The sequence below is a fragment of the Cricetulus griseus genome, chromosome 2 (genome assembly GCF_003668045.3).
Source record: "Cricetulus griseus strain 17A/GY chromosome 2, alternate assembly CriGri-PICRH-1.0, whole genome shotgun sequence".
Classification (NCBI taxonomy): domain Eukaryota; kingdom Metazoa; phylum Chordata; class Mammalia; order Rodentia; family Cricetidae; genus Cricetulus; species Cricetulus griseus.
In genome coordinates, this window is record NC_048595.1 from 321100777 (window position 1) to 321122510 (window position 21734).

The window sequence follows — 21734 nt, forward strand, 5'->3', positions numbered from 1 at the left end:
ACATAAAATTCTATATTCTAAACCGTCTGTGTACAAAACTCATTAATGCCATTTTCATAGATCTGTAAAGCATGTATGGCACGTAATACCATTGCAAATGATTTTCTGAATCACTAGCCAACTCATTTTAAAATGCTGACCACAGAGCATTCTCTGTGTGGAAAAGAGTTGTCCTAAATGACACACACCCCACTCAACTGCACAGCTCTTGTCTGGCCCTGGTTTGTGGAGAGCTGTCTAAGGGGAGTCCCGGAATGCGATATAGTAGATGTGGATACAGCACACTTCATAGCCGTTCACTGTGCTGTGCAAGCAAGAAAGGTTCTTGGCCTTCTACAATAACACCCACTGGACCAACGGAATAAGGAAATCCTAAGGCAGATATCAAAGGACTTTCACTTCTTGGGAAGCACACTCTCATCTACTAATACATCTACTCTGCTCCCTCAAAGAAAGAGGAGGACTTGATCAAAGCTGTTTCACCAGCCAGACATTTCTCCTCTCTCAACTAAAGCTTAGCCCCAGATGAGTCACTTCCTTTCTGAGTGGGTTCAGGTGGGAGGAGTGAAAAGTAAAAAGTGCAAACAAAAAGCTGTGTCTTTTTACAATGAATAATTTGTTGGGAGCATCTGAGCATCGCAGATATGATTTCACAACTGTTACTTTTCAAGGGCTCAAGTACAATGTAGTCAAGGAGAAAAGTGAAACAGACACCAACTTGTGCTTTCCCAAATGTCAGGATGGATGCACAATATTTTCTCCTCTGATCCCTCCCGCTTCCTTCCCCGACCTCATTTCACAGCACTGTGCATAAGCAAGTGCCTCTTTCTGCCAATGGCAGGTAATGTCACCTTAACACTCTCTAAATGTCAAGGGTTCCTTTCTTTTGATGGTGGAGCAATATAAAATTCAACAAATTGAATTTTACTGCAGCCACGCTTTTTAGGTTCCTTAATTACCCCTGGCTGTAAGCAAATCAACTCTCATCTCTCTATTCTGCAGCCCCCAAGGTCTTTGATTATTTTTTTAGTGTGTGTATGGGGGAGACAGGGTGAGAAAAGGTGGGTTGACACTATTAATCAAAATGCATGGCAGGTATTTTTAATTATGAAAGTAATCAATCAAGTACTTAGACAATACTCCTCCCCTTCCCCTTCACCTCCTACCTTTCTGATAGTGACTAGGTTCAGGATTCTGGGATATGGTAAACAAGAACTTTTAAATGGAGGTGAGTAGACTCTATATTGATGGGAAGGCAATGAAGAACCAGACAGAGACCCCTATAACCAGGAATATAAAATACTGAGCCCCCTATATTTGATATGAATATTAAGAGACACATGGCCAGGAGGCTTAGAGTAATAAGATGTCCCTGTACTATTTTTACAGTGCTTTTATCTTAACTTCATAGTTAGAGTCAGTGGGATTGCCCAGCACAGAAACAGAACTGACATGTAAAAAGAGAAAAAGAAAACCCAGTATTAGTTTCCCAGGTCAACTATAAGCATGTTTGAAGTGCCATAGATCCAAACATTTTGGGGAGTCTGAAATCTAATTTGAAAGACTTTACAAATGTGTTTAAATAAATAGATAGATAAATAAATAAATAAACCTTTCACTATAAGCATTCAGTTTTATAATGTCGATGGAAACTCTTGGAATCATTTATGCTTATTAGTGTAGCATATTAAATATGGCATAATGAAAACATTCATTACAGCCACTATAAGTCAGAGCATAAACTCGCCCTGCTTTGCAGAAGGATTGGCCTTTATAAGCCAAATGAAGTCATAAACACATCTAAATGGCATGTTCTGAGGGAAGTAAGCTGAAATCTGGTCCTGTAAGGAAAGCACCTCTCCAGTTAAGGGCCAGGAAGCAGTGATGAGATATTAAAGACTTTAAATGCTTCTGAAGGTAATGTTCCTGATGACTGGAAACTTATTCCACACAAAGGTATACAAGTGCTGCCAAAGAGAAGCCCAGACACTGGACTTCACCCCATCAAGCAGAGAAACTTCAGGAATGTCCTGGCTCTGTTTGGCCAAGACTGACAAGTGTCAACTACTTGTAGAGGTGTTGTTTTCTATGCAATTAGACACCAGGGGAGACCTGGTGGGATTTCTCACTACCCTCACAGGTGTCCTGTGAACCCCACTGTATAAGTACTTTGCTACAGTCAGTGTGAGGTTAGTGGCCAGGGACTGGTACTACAAGGTATGTCTGGTACTACATGTCCCAGTAACAGGATTTAACTCCTTCAAAGATGCTACCAAGGAGCTCAGGGCTGGAGGAAAAGCTAGCTTCATACTCATCTTACAGATGACGACAACGGGTTGGTCTGTGTGACACTGTACCTCACTCTAAGTTAGATGCAGTTGTACAACTTGTGCCTTTGCATCAGCAGCCATGGATATGCTCCTTTGGCAGGGTCTACCTGCCACCGGAGGACTCCCCTAAAGCTGGCAGTATAAGTGCCCCCAAGGTCCAGATGAAGCCAAGTCCCCCTGCTGTATGGTTTGGCATTGAGGCTGCAGCTGAGTCGGCTGACCTCAGTTCTTAGGAGCTTGTCCCTAAAGATATGGGGCCACAGGATAAGTCTGGGAGGAGAGAGACACTGAGGGTCCGGTTGGGTAAGGCCTTGCTTATAGCCCCTGCACAGCATGGTACCTGGGCAGAGCGGGCACTGCCACCACTTACCGGACAGTGTGGAACTGCTGATGGTGCTGGCTGGTGTGGTGACCTCGGGCTCCTCCTGAGTACACTCCTCAGGAGGGAGGACTGGTTTTTCTGGCTCCTCTCTGGGGTCTCCAGAGCAAGGGACAGCTTCATCTTGTTCTCCCTCTGCTGAGATAGCCAGTTTGGGAAGCAGGCCAGAACTGAGTTTGCATCTGTTGCTTTCAGTATCTGAAGAGTTGGATGTTGACAACTGTTGCCTTAATTAAAAACAAGAACAAGTCACATATAAAGCCCAGGAAACCATTAAGGGCAAAGGCTTGAAGAAACCAGGTAAAGCAATGTATGTCTAGGGCAATGGTTCTGATGATATGGTACCCAGTGTCAGCTCAAGCAGGGGACACAGGAGGAATACTTGTGTCTGAGATCTACTGTACTGGGAACTCTGGAGGCAGGTCTTCTAAGACACACTGCTTGTTTGGGCCCTGGGAGGCATCTCACGTACATTTCTGAGTACTCGGAGCTCCAGCTGAGTGTCTCCGTGGATGGCAGAGTTGTGCTTTTGGTTTTGTCCTCGATATCTTCTTTGTCCTCTCCTGAATTCGGAGTTATTCGGTCTATACTGCTGAACACCTGAGAGGAAAATGATCATTGCTTAGGAACTACATCTAAAAAGAGCTTGTCAGAAAGAGGCAAAGAAAAAATTAAAAACCAAAAGTGTCTGATGGCCACAAGTCTGGAGCAGGAAGGGAAGAAACAATCTGAAATTGACTGTGAGTAGATTAGTGACAATTAGTTTTAGTACTTAGAGTGGGTGGGTTCTGTGGAAGGAGAACAGTAACCACCAGGTGTGCTTGCTTGACCTATAAGTCAGTCAGGCAGCAGCTGGTGCAGGAGGCTAGTGCTTAGGCAAACAGGTCTATTTTTGCCCATTTCTGAGTCTCTACTCTCTCATAGGAAATACAGGAGGAAATGGGAGTATGGAGAGCCCAGTATGGCGAGTGCCCTTACCCTCCAGCTCTTTACTGTTCTCATGGAAACGGGCTGTGGGCCCAGCACTATCTATAGAGTTAGAAAAGGGTTAAGTTAAAGAATGGGCACTGGAAAAATAAAATACCTTCCAAAGTAAAGAGGCAAACTGTTTAAGGTGGGTTCTGAGAGGCAAGAGGATGGTTAGCCCATTAAGTGGAGTTAAACTTGTTTCAGGACACACTCGCCACAAGTCTCCAGGGAAATCCCTACTCCTATGTTGTTCCTATAAACAGAGATGAGTAGCACAGGGCTGATTTGCAGATGCATTCTGGGTAATCACTTAGGAAAATGTACAGAGCACTTTAAAATCATGAATTGCTATAGACTTCCTAAATAACAATCATGCAAAATGCCATGGCAACCACAAATATGCAGCAACCGAAAATAGCAGGAAGGAGGTAGGGTGCCCTCTGGGCTCATTTCCATTTTGCCGGGGTTCCCACCCTACCCCAAAACATCAGTTTTGTTTTCAAATCTTACCTGAATTTATCAAAAGGCATTTTTCTTAATGATCAATTTTATTATCCAACGCCTTTTCTAAAATTCTAGAGTGGCCTTCTACTGCCTTTCAATACAGCTTATAACCTTTATTAATTACTGACAATAATTCTTTCTTATCCCACAGCCAACTGTCTCCAGGTACCCTGGCCCATGTCAAGAGCTGAACGTTACTCCTGTGTTGTGCTCTGTCACAATGAGGGAGATCTCGTCACACCTTGAAGCCTACTTCCTTCCTTCCTTCCTTCCATCCTTCCTTACTTCCTTCCTTCCTTTCTTCCTTCCTTCCTTCCTTTCTTCCTTTCTCTCTCTCTCTTTCTCTCTTTCTTTCTTTCTTTCTTTCTTTCTTACTTTCTTTCTTTCTTTCTTTCTTTCTACAGAACGCCTCAATTTAATTTATTTATTTATTTTTCTACTTTATTTTTTTATTTGAATTAGAAACAAGATTGTTTTACATGTTAATCCCAGTTCCCACTCCCTCCCCTCATCCCCTACCACCCTCCTCCCAACTAAAACCCTACCTATCACATATCCTTTCTGCTTCCCATGGAGGGTGAGGCCTTTCACAGGGTGTCATCAGAGTCTATCATATCCTTTGGGATAGGGCCTAGGCCTACCCTGTGTGTCTTGGCTCAGGGAGTACCCCTGGATGGCCTACACTCTTTCTTACATGACAAAAGAAGTGGGGTGAGGCCTCCACAGCCTAGCTCTCAGCTAGACCTTCGGGCAGACAAGCAAGTTCATCAGATGGCAACTATCATGAAACCGTGGCGATCCAGTCTTTTCAAGTCTTTGCTTCAAAACAAAGCAAACAGTAACAGCAAGCTCCCAAAGTCAGACCTTAATTTCTAGAGACACACAGATATGTATACAGGGGAGAAAACCCCCCTGCTCATCAAGAAAATAAGACCATTTTCCCCACTTGACTGGGAAGGAGTTGTAAGTGCCCAAGATCCCACACCGCACAAAAGGGCAGATGTGTTCAGAGTCTAATCCAGCCAGCTGGGCGCCAGCCACTGGAGATCCAGATTCTGCATGCTGATGCCTCACTTACTTTTGAAAACCTGTGTGAGCAGGAGGAAAACTGCCGTATCTCCACAGTGAAGTCCTCATCATTGGTGTCATCTTCCTCCTCCGTTTCCATGTGATGATACTTCTCTGACCGAGCTGCAGAGGAATGTTTTTGGGACAGTCGGGTTACTCAGAGAATTTCAGTGTTTAATAGAGACCACTTCACTAGGAGTTATCTGGAGCAAAGTGGCACTGCGCTTTCTAGAATTTGTGGGTATGAGATCGGAAAACTCAGAATTGGAGATGAAATGTTTTTATATCGAGTAAAGGCCAAGGGATGTCAGATAATGCACATACTATCAAAATAACTTGTGTCATCCTCCGATTCCAGTTGGGGAATAAATTCCGCCTTCTGTCTCAGCAAACTGTTCCAGTCCAAGGAGCGGAAGAAGCGATGCTGCTTCACTTCGTAGGCACCACCTGGAAGGGAGCAGAGCGAGGCAGACATGAGAGGCTGCGCCATCCTTCGAGCAAAAGGAAGCCCCAAGCCTCACAAAATGTTTAAAATATTTATTAGCAGAGAAATAAAAGAAGCCATGAAATCCATAACTCCTACCCCCTTCTACAACCAAAACTTGGAAAAGAAATTCCTATAATTTATCAGCAGGAAATCTGATTTTGCTAACAGCAGTTGCTACAGCACAGCTTTTCTCTGTTAGTTTTTCTACGACTTTTCCATTTTTCAAAGGTTAATGACATGGCCACTTAAAATCACATTATACTGAACCTGGGGACATGGACACATGTTGGCCCAAAGCAGAATGGCTTATTACAAACCCAGAAAATCCTAACAAGGTGCAAAAATGTGCTTACGGCAAGATTCCTTGTGGAGGGGAGGTTAATGATGAATTTTTCCTAAATATTATATCATGGTTACCTTTCAGTTTTATCGGATTGCTCATTAACATAGGTAGGAATTAGATTCTGTGGTTTAGATCCTTCAGTAAGGAACTGACAAACCGATTCCTTATTTATAATTTATATAATTTGGCAGAAATTAGTAACAGCGGCTAAAGTTGAGACTTCTCTTTGCCAGATAATTGTGGTAGCACAGTTTGGTGAGAGGTACTTCTTTATTTGATTATTTTAAACAGGGGCTTTGAAGGGCAAGGCTCATCAAAAATGTACTTACAGTATCCCATTAAAAGAGAGGAAGGTAACAGGTAAGAGTAGAACCCCTTCCTACCCCAGCACACACCCTTTAGATGGGAGAGATAACAAAGACAGGAGCCTGAAAACCACCAGGAAGAATGTCCTCAAAAGACCAACACAGAGGTCCCTCTGATTGGCCTCTCTTTCAAGCTTTCTTTTGGGGGGGGGCGGTGTAGACGCTTCCCTCTGTGATGGTCACCCATCCCTCTCATCCTGTCTCCTGTGGGTGCAAAAGGGGCAGAAAGGGAAAGGCAAGGGAGATGGAAGATGGGCTGGGGATCTTGCCTGAGGCAGGGCTGCCATTTGTGGTCCAGAGACACAACTCTGTGCCCATGGGATGCCTCTAGCACAAGACACATATCCAGGTGTTCTGAAAACATTGGCATGGAGGGGAAAGAAAAAGGTGAGGTAAATCACCCCAAGGAGAACAACCAGCTGCTTTTCACAAAGCACAAGGATGGGACTCATCCAAATCCTGTGCCGGTTCTTTTCTCGGCTGCAAGCTCAATTCCAAGTTGAGAAACCACAGCACCAGAGGCTTCCCAGCTATAATCAGCAGGCCAATTCTGTGCTGAGTATAGAGGTAGATAGAAAGACAGGGAAAAGGAAAGGAGCATGACAGAGGAGGAGTCCCTCAACCCCCAGGTATCTGGTTTATGTTTCTTACTGGCTGAGGATCAAGAATTTCCATATGACTGACAAAACCCAAATTCCTGTTAAACACTCTCTGCAAAGAGAAAATACATCCTTTGCTAGATGTAGCTCAAAAGAGAAAAAAAAATTAAATATTGCAGCAGCAAACAAATCACACTTAGAGCCAAAACGCATGTCTTAAACACTTACACCCTATGATTTGAACCTTGTTGTGCCTGTCTCTCATCCACAAGTCCAAATAATGCCTCTAATAAGCCGCCCTGTAATTTCATTCATAAAAGGCAATTCTTCTAGAAAAATGAGCAAACCAGCTCATAGTTTCAAAACTTTACTTAATCTTTGAATCTGGTTATAAATTATAGCCCTTGAGCTTGTCTTGCAGAGCCACAAAATCACATAGCTATTGTTAGGACACTTGTATCTTTTTCTTAATGCCTGCACTCCAGTTCTGCCTTTGAGTGGGCACTGTTCTTTCCTTAGTGAAACCCAACTTTGCTTTATGCTATCTTACCCTGAAATTCTTTGCTGCAGTGCAAGTGAGGATTCCATATCCATCTAAGCACTGAGCTCCTGTAAGATTTCCTTAGAAATCCTAAGGTGACATCTGGCCCTGACAGTATTGCATTCAATACTGAAGTTACTGTGTTTCATCTACTTAAATAACAGAAAATACCTCTGGATAGGGTCGGCATTATCAACTCCAGTTTTAGATGGGGAAGCTAAAAAGAAAAGCAACAGAGCATGCTGGGCTGGCTCCCCCTGACAAGAAGGATAAGAAGGCTGCACCTACATCTGTCTGAAAATACGCAGGCCCAGATGCAGTGCCACGGCCTCACCTCTACACAAAGCATCCTGTATTTTAGTTGTTTTCTGCTTCACTCTTTCTCCTGCATGAGTTTGAAATGGAACCACTCTTGCCTAGGCTGGGCAGCTGAGCCAGTTGGCAAGTCTATTCTATGGCACCCCAACATCCCATTCCAGCCCACTGTGCCCCTTGCTTCTCTTTTAGCTCCCAATGAATGTCCTCTTAAACACCTATCAGGGTCATTTTCTTCTAGTGCTCTTTTATTTGGAGGCACAAAACACAAAGGCCGAGAGGGATTGCACAGTTTCCCATCCCACTCCCTCTCCATGGCGATGACCCTGAGATCCAGTGTCAAGCCCTGATGAGTAGCCCATGACAGGCATCTCGGGATACTTAGCCCAGCCATGGTGCTCCATTACCATAACCATCGATGCATCTACTACTCTTGGGGATGTGTCACTGACCTTGCTCTGAAATTCTAGGCTATTTATACCTATCAAATTTTCTAAGGCCAATGACATGCATGGCACTTCCAGATGATACTGCTCCCATCCTCTCCCATCTACCCATCTATGGAATGCAAGCTGATAACTCTGCTTCCTTTCCATGGACAGTGACAAGTGGGTCTTCCCCAGCAAGTCAGAGCCATTGAGGATACAGCTCACAATGTTTTCACATGGACCTTTCTGCCTTACCAGGAAGAGGCAATTATCGGTAGGCTCTGTTTCTCGTATACTCATGGAAACGGGGGAGATGATCTCTGGACTAAACTACTGGTAAAAGTATAGGTGAAAAGTATTGTGAACCATATGCAGATTGTTCATGCATGCAAGAATGAGGGAAATGAAGGGGAAGAAACTGTCTTGATCCCCTGGTGTCCAGCTAGTTCCGTGTACTAAATCCTCACATGAACATCTTGTGTTTAGTACCTGCAATAATCCTGAGACATTCAATATGCCCAATTTTATACACTAGGAAACTGAGGCTGATGACAGAGGCTCACAGAACCCTAAGAGCTCACAGTTGATACACACTTGACAGTCATATCTTAACAGCTCTAAGGCTGCCACTCAACTCTCTCCAAGTTCAAGAGTATATATAGCTCCAGTATAGCACAAGGTCCTACACTGAAAGTTCTAGTTCGGCACTCCTGGACACCCTTGAGTCCTCTCCTTTTCTGGAAGCTTCTTAAACATTCATTATGCTCTTTACAGCCTCCCCCCCCTTTCCTCATCCTCTCCAGTGTCTCAGGCAAATGTGCATTCCCACATTTTCACGGTGCATTATTTTGCCCGCTAAATATTCGTTGAACACAAGATGCTGTCAATGGAAGCAGCATGGCAGGCCTGCAGGATCTGCAATGTCATTCTCTAGGCCCTACTGGGACCCATCACATCAGCCCTGCTGGTTTGGCAGTCACTTCTTGGCTATTCTAAGAGCTTGAGTAGGACCTTTAAATGTCTCTTTTGGGTTTCTCCTAGGGAATTTTCTCTTCAAACTGTCAGAGACTGACAGCAGCAGCCAATGAGGAGATGTGCAGAGCAATAACTTGCAGCCAATGATATATACACAGGGACCTGCTGGTCGAAGTCTCTGGCCTGTCTTGTTAAGTCAAGCCTAATCAAAGATCCCAGTATTCTTAGAGAAGGGGGAGGGCAGAATATCAAGCAGAGAATCTCCAAACTGGCCCTTGGGGACTGCAGTAAAGGGGACTTTTGTGCTTCCATTGGAGGGGTATATCCATTAAAAGGCATTTTTCAGTCAGTTCATGGGGAATCTAAATAGATATTTGTGCTATCACAGGGCAATGTTGAAATGCAGCTGTTTCTCATATGTGGCAAAACAGAGTCAAAACCTTCCTTTAAGAATCTGCCCCTACATGGTCTTGACACCATTTCTTTGACAGCTACTCTTCCCCCTTGATCCATAGCACAGAGCAGATCTATCTGACAGCAGGTCACAGAAGGAGAGAAATAATGAGTGTGTCTGACAGTTGGGACAAGTGGAAAAGCAGATAGAGTGGAAAGAAATAAACTCATTTCAAGGAAGACAGTGAGGCCCAAGGTAGTCACACCACCACTATACCATGGCCCCTGCTCAAAAGAAAGCTATAGGGTTCAACAGGCAGAAGACCAAATGTAGTACCAGAAGTGTCACACCTAGTTCTAAGAATTGTTCCTCGGTGACCTCCTCATACCTCACACTGATGCTTTATGGGAGAATGAGGAAAGAAAACCTATCCTTGGCCACACAGCCAAAATTTGGATGCTAGCCATCTCACCCCAGTGTGTGCCCTTAACCTACATCTTCATTGCCTTTCCAAGGGAAAGCACACTCATTACCTGAAAAGGGCAGTAAGGTACATGGAACTCCAGCAGGTGCCTCAGTTATTTCCCAGGCCAGTCCACATTTAAGCCTTCCTGGATTTGCTAACAAGGGGTCCACAAAATCTCTATGGAAAAGGCTAAAGCCTCCATATTTAGTCTATTTGGGCTATACAATTTGACTCTGTTGTTATAGCATGAAAGTGGTCACAGATGACACATCTCATGAAAAGACATTGCTATGTTTCTGCTTCAAAATCTTTATTTATAAAAACAGAGAACTGGAAAGATTTGGTATACAGACCATAGTTTTCTGGTCCCTGGTTTAATGTATTATTATGAGCTCTAATGCAATGTAGTGAGTGATTTTCTAAAAATGAAACAGAGAGTCTCATGTAGCTCAGGCTGGCTCTGAATGCACTATGTAGCCAAGGATGATGTTGATCTCCTGATTCTTTTGCCACCACATCCCAAATGCTGTGATTATAGGCTTATGCACTGGGCCTGGCCTTCAGCAGTCCCCATGTGAACAAGAACAAGTCTATAGGAATCTGTGGGTCAATTTGGAGAACACTGGAAATATTTGGAATCATCACAAATGATTGTCATGGGGAAAATGGGGGAGAAAATGATTGCTTCAGTCTTTACTGATATTTCTATTATAATGGAACAGAATGAGCCCATCAAACCAATAATTTTCACAAAAAACTACTATTTACTATCTAGGGTATATGCATTTACATTTAACATTTTTGTTACCCTAAGACAAATTGACCTAGGCAGACCTGATGCTATCCCATAATATATCTAAAGTGTATCTGCCCAGAATGTAGGAGAGGGAAGGGGGGAGGAAGCACATGACTGCTGGCTGTAAACTATGAGGGAAATATCAGCAAGAATAAATGGCCTATCTTTGTCTCTCTTCCAAAGCAATGTTTTAATTCCCTTTCTTGGGTCATGGTTCTGAGCACCACGATAGAACAGCATGGCTCAGCCCCAGGCCCTCATTTATAGTAATCAGTTGGAGACCTGATAACCTATTTCAAAGGCTATGGATAAAAGCCTGCTGGGTCAAATCCTCATGGAATGTACGTTAGAAAACATAACCAAAAAGAGTGCTACATATCTGTTTCCAATCATTTATGATGCACTTTGTCAGGACAAGATTGGCACATGCCCTGGTGATGCATTTATTGAAGCAAATTCAGAATTTCAGCTTTGCAAAACATAAAACATAAAAACCACCTACCCATCCTAGTGTATATGCTGTTCTAAATCACACACACACACACACACACACACACAACCACCAAGTAATATTGCTCTAATGGGTTGTAGCTAAGTCCTACATCAACTAACAGCTGTTGCCTACACAGAAAATATTCACAAAAGCCTCTGATTGCTCCAGAGAACATTATTTCTTGTATACTGGCAAAAGCAACACACATGTTCTCTAACCTGTTCCCAGCCTCTCCAGTGGGTTCTGCCTGAGAAGCAAGGTAATCAGATCCTGGGCATCTGGAGGAGGGGCCTCATCCTTTTCAGGCCAGTTGATTTCATCTGGAAGGAAGAAAAGTTATCCATAGCTTTATTGCTCAAAGGGTAGTCTAGTTACCCACAGTCCGGGCATCCCCAGGAGGACTGTTAGAAATGCAGAGTCCTGGGCTCCATCCCCAGAACACTGAACCAAAACCTACAATTTAAGATCTTCAGCTGACTTCTACATGGCCAAATTAGGGCAGTATTATTTCACAAGGCACAAACAGCATCGTTTTCTTCAAGTTTAAGATTAGACTATTTTCACAAATAGAACCTATCAATCACTTTTTTTCATTGACAGAATGATCATTTTCTTTTCCCCCCAATGATAGAAATGTCTCCTAACAAGTCACTACTTCTGTTTATTAGGAGGACTTAATAAAACAGAAACTGAGCAGCTCCATGTCAAGTGCCTACCCACCGGGGACCATCCAAGTATAAGATTTTCTCACTAGCCTAAACCGAGAATTTGGTCCTGGCCAGCCAGTTCTTTAGCTCCAAGGAGTACAAGGTTCTTTTACAAAAAGTAATTATTTCTAGAGACAAAAGTACAGTCCAAAATGTTAAGGCTGAAGAAGACAAAAACCCAAGGAAATCATAGTAATGGGAATATTTAAAGGCTGTCAGAGATATTAGACTACATTCTTGCTCTAAAAGAGTTTGCCTGGAGATAGGTATGCGTGCTCGTGTGTTTGGAAATGCAATAAAAACATGAGTTATTTTTGTGTGTGCCTGCCTCTAGCTTCCTCTGCTGCAGTTTAAATCTGATTTGGAAAATAAAACATGAATATGCATCAGAGCCGTAAGGCATCAAGAACAAAGCCAGCATTTGCTGCTTGTGTTAATTAAACAGTTGATTCCCCTTGCCATTCAGGCCTTGGACTGTCAGAAAACAGCCTAGTTATAAATCCATAAACAGCTCAGATATTGTAGAAAGGGCTTTTACACTGCAGGCAATTCAACAAATCTACTTTGTTCAAGTTTACAAATATGTCTGGCTTGTAAAGCCAACGTTAGAAAAATAATAGTAGGATAAAGGGATCTTCATGAGTAAAATAAATTTTCCTCTACTTCCATTGTTGGCTGGCATAAGTGCAGTTCAGGCTGGACCAGAGGTGGCTGATGGGGATTTTGGAGAGGCCTGACAACCTTTCAGGTAGAGAAGCCGTTTCTGTCATCTAATGCAGGGAGAGGGGGTTATAAACTCAGCAGGGAGGGGAAGAATAGCCCCTATTTAATTATCATTTAGGTGTGCCACATGCTGCATGACAATAGTTAGGGTCAGCCTTTAGGTCAAGATCTAAAGGTTATTGAATTTTAAATGAAAGATGAACAGCTGCTATAGAAATAACATTACACATCACAACTACCCAATGAAAGCATTAACAATCTGCGATTCAATTTACTGCCTTCCCATTCCCATTATTTATTATTTGGTAGACATTTGTTTTAGGGTTTATTACATTTTTGTTAATTTCTTCATTGTGCCATTAGCCATTTTTCCCATTTATGTAAATGTTACCCACATTAACCTTTTCTTCCCTGGTGCAACTTTCCTATTATGAAAATGAAGACCGGCTAACAATGAAGGCATTTGTAAATCCCATACCAATTTGTTTTGAAGAAAAAAAAAAAAACAGTAGACAACTGAAAGTTGGACACACTACTAGCCCATTTCCAAATTCCATGTTAACAAAACTTCCTCAGATCAATTTCAACACACATCACTCTCTTGAGAAGGAGAGTCAGTTGTGTGTTCCGCTAAGTGAGTTCTTCTAATTTGTTGGCGCAAATGTTTGATAAAGGTTAACATTTTAGTGACACACAACAGATTTGCATTAAGTAGCTGCTTCCCAGTAGTGGCTTAGAAATAACTCTTGATGATATTTACCACTGATGACTTGTCCAAATAGCTCTTCTGGAGTGTCCCCAAAGAAAGGCACACATCCAACCAGAAATTCATAGAGGATAATGCCCATGGCCCACCAGTCCACGGGCTTCCCATAGCCCTGTCTCAGAATCACCTCAGGGGCAATGTATTCGGGTGTACCACAGACCTAAAATTAAATTGCAATATTAGAATAATTGGAGTATTAGACATGAACTAAAATGAACAATATGTCTAAACAATTATTATGCCTCAAATACACTTGCTCACCCACAAGGAAACATGTGGACAGAGAACTCAAGAACAGATGCTATGTATGACAAGGAACTTAACACATTATGCTTAGTTTCAAATTGCAAACCTAACCTGTGCATAGCTTTATACAATACTAAACACCATTTTTTTATATTGAAAATAATAGTTCATGCTTAAACTGTTACTATTAAAGGTAGTTCAATTATTTACACGACCAAACGCATTCTAACTATGGTTCTATCAGGAAGGCATGGCAGTGGAGATGGGTTTACCTTAAGTAACTTCACAATGAACAGATTGTGGGCACATGGTAATGAGGCATGCTTAAAAGGAAATGGGCCATAGCTCGGATTTTAGCAGCTGAGATTGTGCAATGCATCATGAGTTTCACGAGTACTCTATTGAGACTCCTGAATTCCTTACAAAAACAGTTTTCCATTTGTCTCTCTCACCCTCTCACTTGTGCGCAATTAGACCGTTCATCTTACTAATAGACCTTAATGCTAGGGGAGGAATGTAGAGGGAGCGGACAGTTCAAAGAGGTCCAGGGAGACAAATGGGAGCAGTTTGTACTTTATTAAATGCAAGCCTTATACAGACATCCGAGCACCAGCACTAATGTGGAGATGGCCTACACAGGTGGGCTCTGAATTCACTGGCCGTAGTGAGCTTTATATCTCTCTACAGACAGAGCAGCCTCCAAGCTTACCTGTTTATCCAGGAACTCTCGGGCATCCTTCTCAATGTGACCTTCATAGAGATTGGTGGTCATGCTCATCAGTCCCACCTTAGATAATCCGAAATCGGTCAGCTTTATGTGGCCCATAGAGGTGACCAACAGGCTAGGGGACGGAAGGACAAAGAGCACAACAATCACTTTAATACACATATCACATGTGTATATGCTGTTGTTTTAGGTCTCCCTCTCCCCAACCCCCTTCAGTCTGTACTACATCGACCATATTGCAAAATGAAGCCTGGTAAGAGAGGGAATCATGCATTTGAGAGCTCAGGGCCGGAGCTAAGGCTCTACTCTCTTTGTTGGAGCAATCACATGCAATATTATCATTTTTGCAACACTTAGAGACTCTAACAACATGGAATGCTGATTCCTTTCCATTTTCAGATTTATTTCAGTCTAGGAGCCATACCATCCTGATTGTGCCTGATCTCAGATTTATTTTTAAAGTTATGTCTACATATGTGTGTATGAGGGTAGTGATGTATGCACATGTGAATGAGGGCACATGTGTGAATGGGGGTGGTATGTGCACATGTAAATGATGATACATGTGTGTGTATGAGGGTGGTGGCATGTGCACATGTGAATGAGGGCACATGTGTGAATGGGGGTGGTATGTACACATGTAAATGAGGATACATGTGTGTGTATGAGGGTGGTGGCATGTGCACATGTGAATGAGGGTACATGTGTGTATGGGGGATGGTAAGTGCACATGTGAATGAGGGTACATGTGTGTGCATGAGGGTGCTGATAAGTGCACATGTAAATGAGGGCACATGTGTGTATATGAGGGTGTTGGTATGTGCACATGTGAATGAGGGTACATGTGTGTATGGGGGATGGTAAGTGTACATGTGAATGAGGGTACATGTGTGTGTATGAGGGTGTTGGTATGTGCACATGTGAATGAGGGCACATGTGTGATGGGGGATGGTAAGTGCACATGTGAATGAGGGCACGTGTGTATGGGGGTGGTGTGTGCACATGTGAATGAGGGCACATGTGTGTATGGGGGTGGTGTGTGCACATGTGAATGAGGGCACATTGTGTATGGGGGATGGTAAGTGCACATGTGAATGAGGGCACATGTGTGTGTATATGAGGGTGTTGGTATGTGCACATGTGAATGAGGGCACATGTGTGTGTATATGAGGGTGTTGGTATGTGCACATGTGAATGAGGGCACATGTGTGTATGGGGGTATTAAGTGCACATGTGAATGAGGGCAAGTGTGTGTATAGGGGTAGTAAGTGCACATGTGAATGAGGGTGCCTATGAGTCCAAAAGAGGGCATGAGAACCCATAAAGCTAGAGGGAGAGGTGGGTGTGAGCCACCTAATGAGGGTGCTGGGAACCAGACTCAGGTCCTCTGCAACATCAGTACTCTTAACCACAGAGCCACCTCTCCAGCCACCTTTTTCCATTTTCAGAATAAGAAAGCAGAGAAGAAATAATCCACCAATCTTAACAACATACACAGAAATTCAGGCAAGCAATCCATTCATGACTAAAATGAGGTACAGATTAAAGAACCTGGACAGAAAAGTGAAGTTTTTTGTATCTCAACTTCCAGCTTTGATTTGAATTTCAACTTATTAAGCACAAAGCTTGGATTTATTAATTCATGCAAAGAATTTACATTTGAATATATTAATGTATTTCATTATAAGTAAAAAAAACATTATTTCAATTAAAAAGTTAAAGTAATAGAAGATTTTAAAGAGCTACTAGAAGGGACAGGTGGTGATGGTCCACGCCTCTAGCCCATGGGAGGCAGAGGCAGGTGGATCTCTGTGAGTTTGGAGACAGACTGGTTCATATAGTGAGTTCTAGGACAGCCACAAACAGGGCTACTTGAAGGAATTATGCTAAGATTCTAATAGCTGTGAATGAAATTGTTCTTCCTTTCCCTGGGTTTTCCCATTCTTATGATGAGGATGAGCTAGTTTGTCACACACTTTTTAACAAACTGAGCAGCATCTCCCATTAGTGTCGAAAGCATGGAGTAGCCCATACACGATGTCAAGATGAACAGCTAGCCACTTGGGAAAAAACTCTACCCGTATCTCTAATTGGAGCCCAAAATGAACTCCAAACAAAATATGAATGAAATAGAATAACATCATGTATATAACCATGGGAAAGGTATAAGGTCATCTAAATATGATGCCAAATACCAAATGCTCCAGAAGACAGCACTATTCTATGTCACTGGGCAAAGATTTACATGCTAAAAAGGAAATTAACTCCAGCTTTAGAGTCATTTTCCCCTAATTCTCCTAAGTTCTCATTGTAAGCATTGAGGTCTTTCAAAAAAAAAAACTATAATAATTACCATTAAGTTACTATTAAAATAACTCATTTTTCATATTAGGAATTTTTGAAATGTACAAGTAGCCTTACAAAACACTTCAGACAAAAGAAAATGTTCGACATTTGTTTCATCAGCACACATACTTGTCTGGCTTTAAATCCCTGTGTACAATTCCATAATTATGCAGATACTCCAAGGCCAAGACTGTCTCAGCAAAGTACATTCTGGCCATATCAACTGGTAGAGGACCCATGTTCTTCATTAAGGTCGCACAGTCTCCCCCTGTAACACACAGGAAGCAAACTTAGTAGGAACAGCATCAAGCAGGACTAAGACTAGCAGTGTAGATCTCAGAACTTCAAGGAAGAGAACTGCATTCCTAAGTGGAGGGTTGGCTAAGTCATCATGTTTCTAATTAAGCTTCGGAGTGCAGAAAGCAGTTCAGCTCTGAAGTGAACTATGTTTTGAAGAACCTCTAGCATAATTCGGGATGATAGTACTAATTTATAACGTATCAGCATAAGACACAGATGCTAGAATTAGACTGCAGAGGTGGTATCCGACTGCCTCTGAGCAGCTGAGAGCTCTTAGGCAAATGAATTTAGTATTCTTGGTTACTTTGATGTGCTATCACGTTAGACATGGCATCCTTTATAGCAGAGGTTCTCAACCTGTGGGTCTCAACCCCTTTGGGGGGGTCAAACAAACCTTTCACAGAGGTCATATATCAGATGTCCTGCTAATCAGACATTTACATTATGATTCATAACAGTAGCAAAATTATAGTTATGAAGTGGCAATAAAATAATTTTATGGTTGGGGGTCACCACAACATGGAGAACTGTACCAAAGGGTCACAGCATGAGCAAGGTTGAGAATCACTGCTTTATAAGATTTTCTGAGGTTCACTCTATGTAAAGGAATGAGGACATAGACTCATACATACCAAATGTGGTAGAGAGCTACTATAAGAAAAAACACAACACAGCCGGGCAGTGGTGGCATATGCCTTTAATCCCCACACTCAGGAGGCAGAGGCGGGTGGATCTCTGTGATTTTGAGGCCAGCCTGGTCTACAAAGCTACACAGAGAAACCTTATCTTGAAAAACCCCAAAAGAAAAAAAAAAGAATAACCACAACACAATAGTTCAGAAACAAAGGACTGGTGTGGTAGAAAGAACAGTGGGTGGAACATAAACAGTTTGGGGCTCTATCCACCACTCAGTTCCCCCTTTCTTGGCTGTCAATCCACTTATCTGAAAAACAGGAAAGGTCTAAGTAAAAATCTCTACTATTTCTTGGAGATTTACAGTGAGAGCATTCTCTCCAAATAAAGACAAGAGTCTAAAAAACACTGAGAAGAGGGTTCGAATGTCCACTGATATATTCATTTTGTTAAATTTATGTCAACAATGATGTTGGATGGAAAGTCTCAGAAATTTAATGGAGAGAGAAGGGGGAGGGAGGGAGAAATAATATTACTTTGAGCATCCAAAATGCACACCACAAACTGTTAAGGAGGAGACTGGGCATGGTAGGCAGAACATGCCCATAGTCCTAGCACTCAAGAGACCAAGGCAGAGAGATGATAAAGTTTGAGACCTGCTTGGCTATAAAGAAGACTGTTTGAAAAGAAAAAAAAGGGGGGTGGGGTGGGGGTGAATATTGGGAAGACTGGATTTTTAATTTACTACCATAGGCTAAGAAAGATACATTTTAAATTCACTTTTTAAGAAGACTAATTACAACGAACACATTTTATGATATGTGATAAAAGGAAGCAAAAAAAAAAAAAACTATCACCTATATTCCAACTTTAATGACCAATTGTGGGGAGGCAGTTAGGATTAAAAGCTATTAAAAAAGAAAACAACCTTTTCCCAAATAACACTAATTTTCCCTGTTATAGTAGCAGACATTTTCTAAGCAATTATCAGAAGATAATGACTGGGAATTCAGCCATCTCATTGCTGGCTTCGTTGACTCCTGGGTGGATATAGCTGTTATGTGGCACAAATGTAGCTTCAGCTGTAGGAATATCTGGGTATTTAGGCACTTCGAGACCAATTTACCTTCTACATACTCCATGACCATGCACAAGTGGCGCCTTGTTTCAAAGGAGCAATACATGCTGACCACAAAAGGGTTTTCTGCGAAAGTGAGGATGTCACGTTCCACGAAGGCCTGCTGAATCTGGTTCCGAAGGATAAGGTTCTGTTTATTAATCTTCTTCATGGCAAACCTCTGCCGGGACTCTTTATGCCGAACAAAGTAGACCGCCCTGAAACAGTCAGTTCAGAAGGTAAGGATGCTCAGGGGTTTCACAAACCATACAAGCCCCATTAGCTGGGGGTTCATGACAGCTCAAGCTAAGTTCCCACAGTTGCGCTGGTAACTTGGAAACCCCCATTCCAGGCCAAAGTCCTTTTGGTTACATTGACTTTCCACAAAACCCTTTTAATAAAGATCATACAGAAACCCCAGAGGGGAAAGGCAGTCCCCAGAGTGAGCCATTTCCCAAGAGCTAGCTGATGTTTTCAGTTTTTCCACAAACAAAACAAAATCCAATATATAAGTCAGAACTGGGAAGAATTAACAAAATTACATACAGATCACGAGCGACATCCTTTCTAGCATTAGACATATGTTAGGCACATTTCCTGGACTGACTAAAGCAGTAATTTTCTAAATGATACCCTTGGGATCCGCAAAGAGGACCACAGCTTCTTAGAGTCTCTAGTTTCCAATTGAGAGTAATTACTTCCCATGGACTCTCCAGATAAATGTGAAGTGTGTATAAGGATATATGAGATTGTTCTGCAACAAAGAGTCGCATTATTTCCTCACTGCAGACTCCACATGCATACCCTTTCTGAACTCCAGCAGCAAGTACATTTCCCAACATGATGGAGGAGGGACAGCCAAGGAGCAATATGAATGCTCCCTGCAGCCTCCTAGCCAAGCTATGAAGCACCTTTATGGTATAAAATGACCAGACTAGGCCACACTCAGTCCCTGCTACAGCCTGGCCCAGACACTCTCTAGAAAGACAGTGAAGCCCCTAAGACCTGGGATGACCTGGAGAAAGGAGTACTTAGGCGCAGGAGTCCTATCCTCACTAGGAAATAAGCAACATGGAAAAGGCCTAGGATGGCCCCCTTCCTCACAAGTCACTCTGCTCGTTTTCATAGAAGTACAGGTTTGAGCTTCCAAGAATGCAATGATCAAATAAGTGATCCCTTAAAGGGCCTCTAAGCCTATAACGGGTTGTACATGATGTCCTGAGACCAAACACATCACTCATATATGTAGCAATTTATCTAAAAAGCCACTGATCATGGTAAACATACATAACTGGCATGCCTTCTAAAATAAGGAGCTATGTGAACTTCAATGAGTTTTCCACTTAGCTAGCTCAGTGTCTCTGAACAATGAATGGCTGGCTACAAAGAAAGCTGAGACACTGTGTTCCCTACTGAACCAAGAGCTCAGGGCATGGTCATAAGTCTTGTATATTTAAATCTGGTTTAATCCTATCAATGTTTTCACTTGAGTGTTCAGCTAGTGATTGCCTTTTCTTTCCAACCTGTCTTTCTATTTTCATCATATCCCTGTTTTGTGTTTGTTCACCATGTCAGGGTCACACATTTATATTTCTCTCTCTATTATCTTTGGCTTTGCTCCCTTTCTTCATTTATTTGGGTTTCTAGTTTTTGAAATGTTCACTATATAGTACAAAGAAATATCTCTTCATGACACTCCTCAAAATAACTCCACAGGTATCCTGGCACTGTATTCTCACTGTAAACCAAAACCACATGACAGTCAGCCAGTTGGACATTTGTACATGCTAAGTTAGGGGTCTTCTTTGGGATGCCTCAAGGCTGGGCTCCTACAGGCTGTGTTGATTCCTTCACCTGTTCTGTTAGTTAGAAATTAATTCAAGCACATGGCAAGAAGCTCGATTTGCTTGGTTACACAGCAAATCTGAGGCCAATTTGGGCTCCATATGATTCTGTTTCAAGAAAGATTAGCTAATGCAGATAAATAAACCAATTCTTATGATTTGAATGTTAAATGTTCCTCACACATTAGTGTTTCAACACCTGGTCCCCAGAAGGTGGTGGTAAGTAGGGAGGTTGTGGAGCCTTTAGGAAGACCTAGCAAGGAGAAAAAAGGGTGGCTGGGTGCATAGGGGGTGGTGTCTACTTCCTGGTTTCTGCAAGATGTAACATGTGTGCTGCAAACTGCCACCAAAATGGAAGGAGTTCCAGTCCCCCACACCTCCCCTGTCATGATGGACTGAGCCTCTCAGGAACAGGAACAAATCCTTCCTCCCTTAGGTACACCCCTTGTGTCTTTGATCTCAGTAGAAGAAAAGTAACTAGTAACTAGCCGATGAAATGTAACCATGACAACGAGAAGTACTGTTGATAATAAGTGTTTTGGAAGGCTTCAATAGATGCAGATGACTCAATAAAATTCCTATTGGTTTTAGTGGGAATGAACTTTCCAAAAGCTGACAAGACATTTAGAGGCCAATATTCAGACTGCTTCAAATTTCAGCTTCTCCTTTAAACTTGGGAAGCAGAAATCATGCATTCTAAGTATGACTCATATCAACTGTCTTCAAAGGCCCAGAACCTAGAGACAATATACATATGTAGGATAAACTTGAATGTTTACCATACATGTTTTTCTAAAGATTTCCTATTATTAGCAAATTTTAAATTAATTAGCTAGCTAGTACATAGTTCTCTAGCTGTTGAAAAACTTTCAT

General features: G+C 42.3%; 1 protein-coding gene across 8 annotated transcripts in view; it reads right to left on the bottom strand.

The window, feature by feature from the left end:
• Mast4 (microtubule associated serine/threonine kinase family member 4) overlaps positions 1 to 21734 on the bottom strand; it is a 594674-nt gene that overhangs the window by 22968 nt on the left and 549972 nt on the right. For all 8 annotated transcript variants that reach the window (XM_035440538.1, XM_035440540.1, XM_035440539.1 and 5 more), the window contains 9 exons: positions 19027 to 19235; positions 17097 to 17235; positions 14604 to 14736; positions 13643 to 13808; positions 11671 to 11772; positions 5575 to 5697; positions 5261 to 5373; positions 3182 to 3309; positions 2701 to 2936 (listed from right to left, as the gene is read on the bottom strand). In XM_035440538.1, the coding sequence (XP_035296429.1) occupies positions 2701 to 2936; positions 3182 to 3309; positions 5261 to 5373; positions 5575 to 5697; positions 11671 to 11772; positions 13643 to 13808; positions 14604 to 14736; positions 17097 to 17235; positions 19027 to 19235 (1349 nt within the window). The remainder of the gene's footprint in view (positions 1 to 2700; positions 2937 to 3181; positions 3310 to 5260; positions 5374 to 5574; positions 5698 to 11670; positions 11773 to 13642; positions 13809 to 14603; positions 14737 to 17096; positions 17236 to 19026; positions 19236 to 21734) is intronic.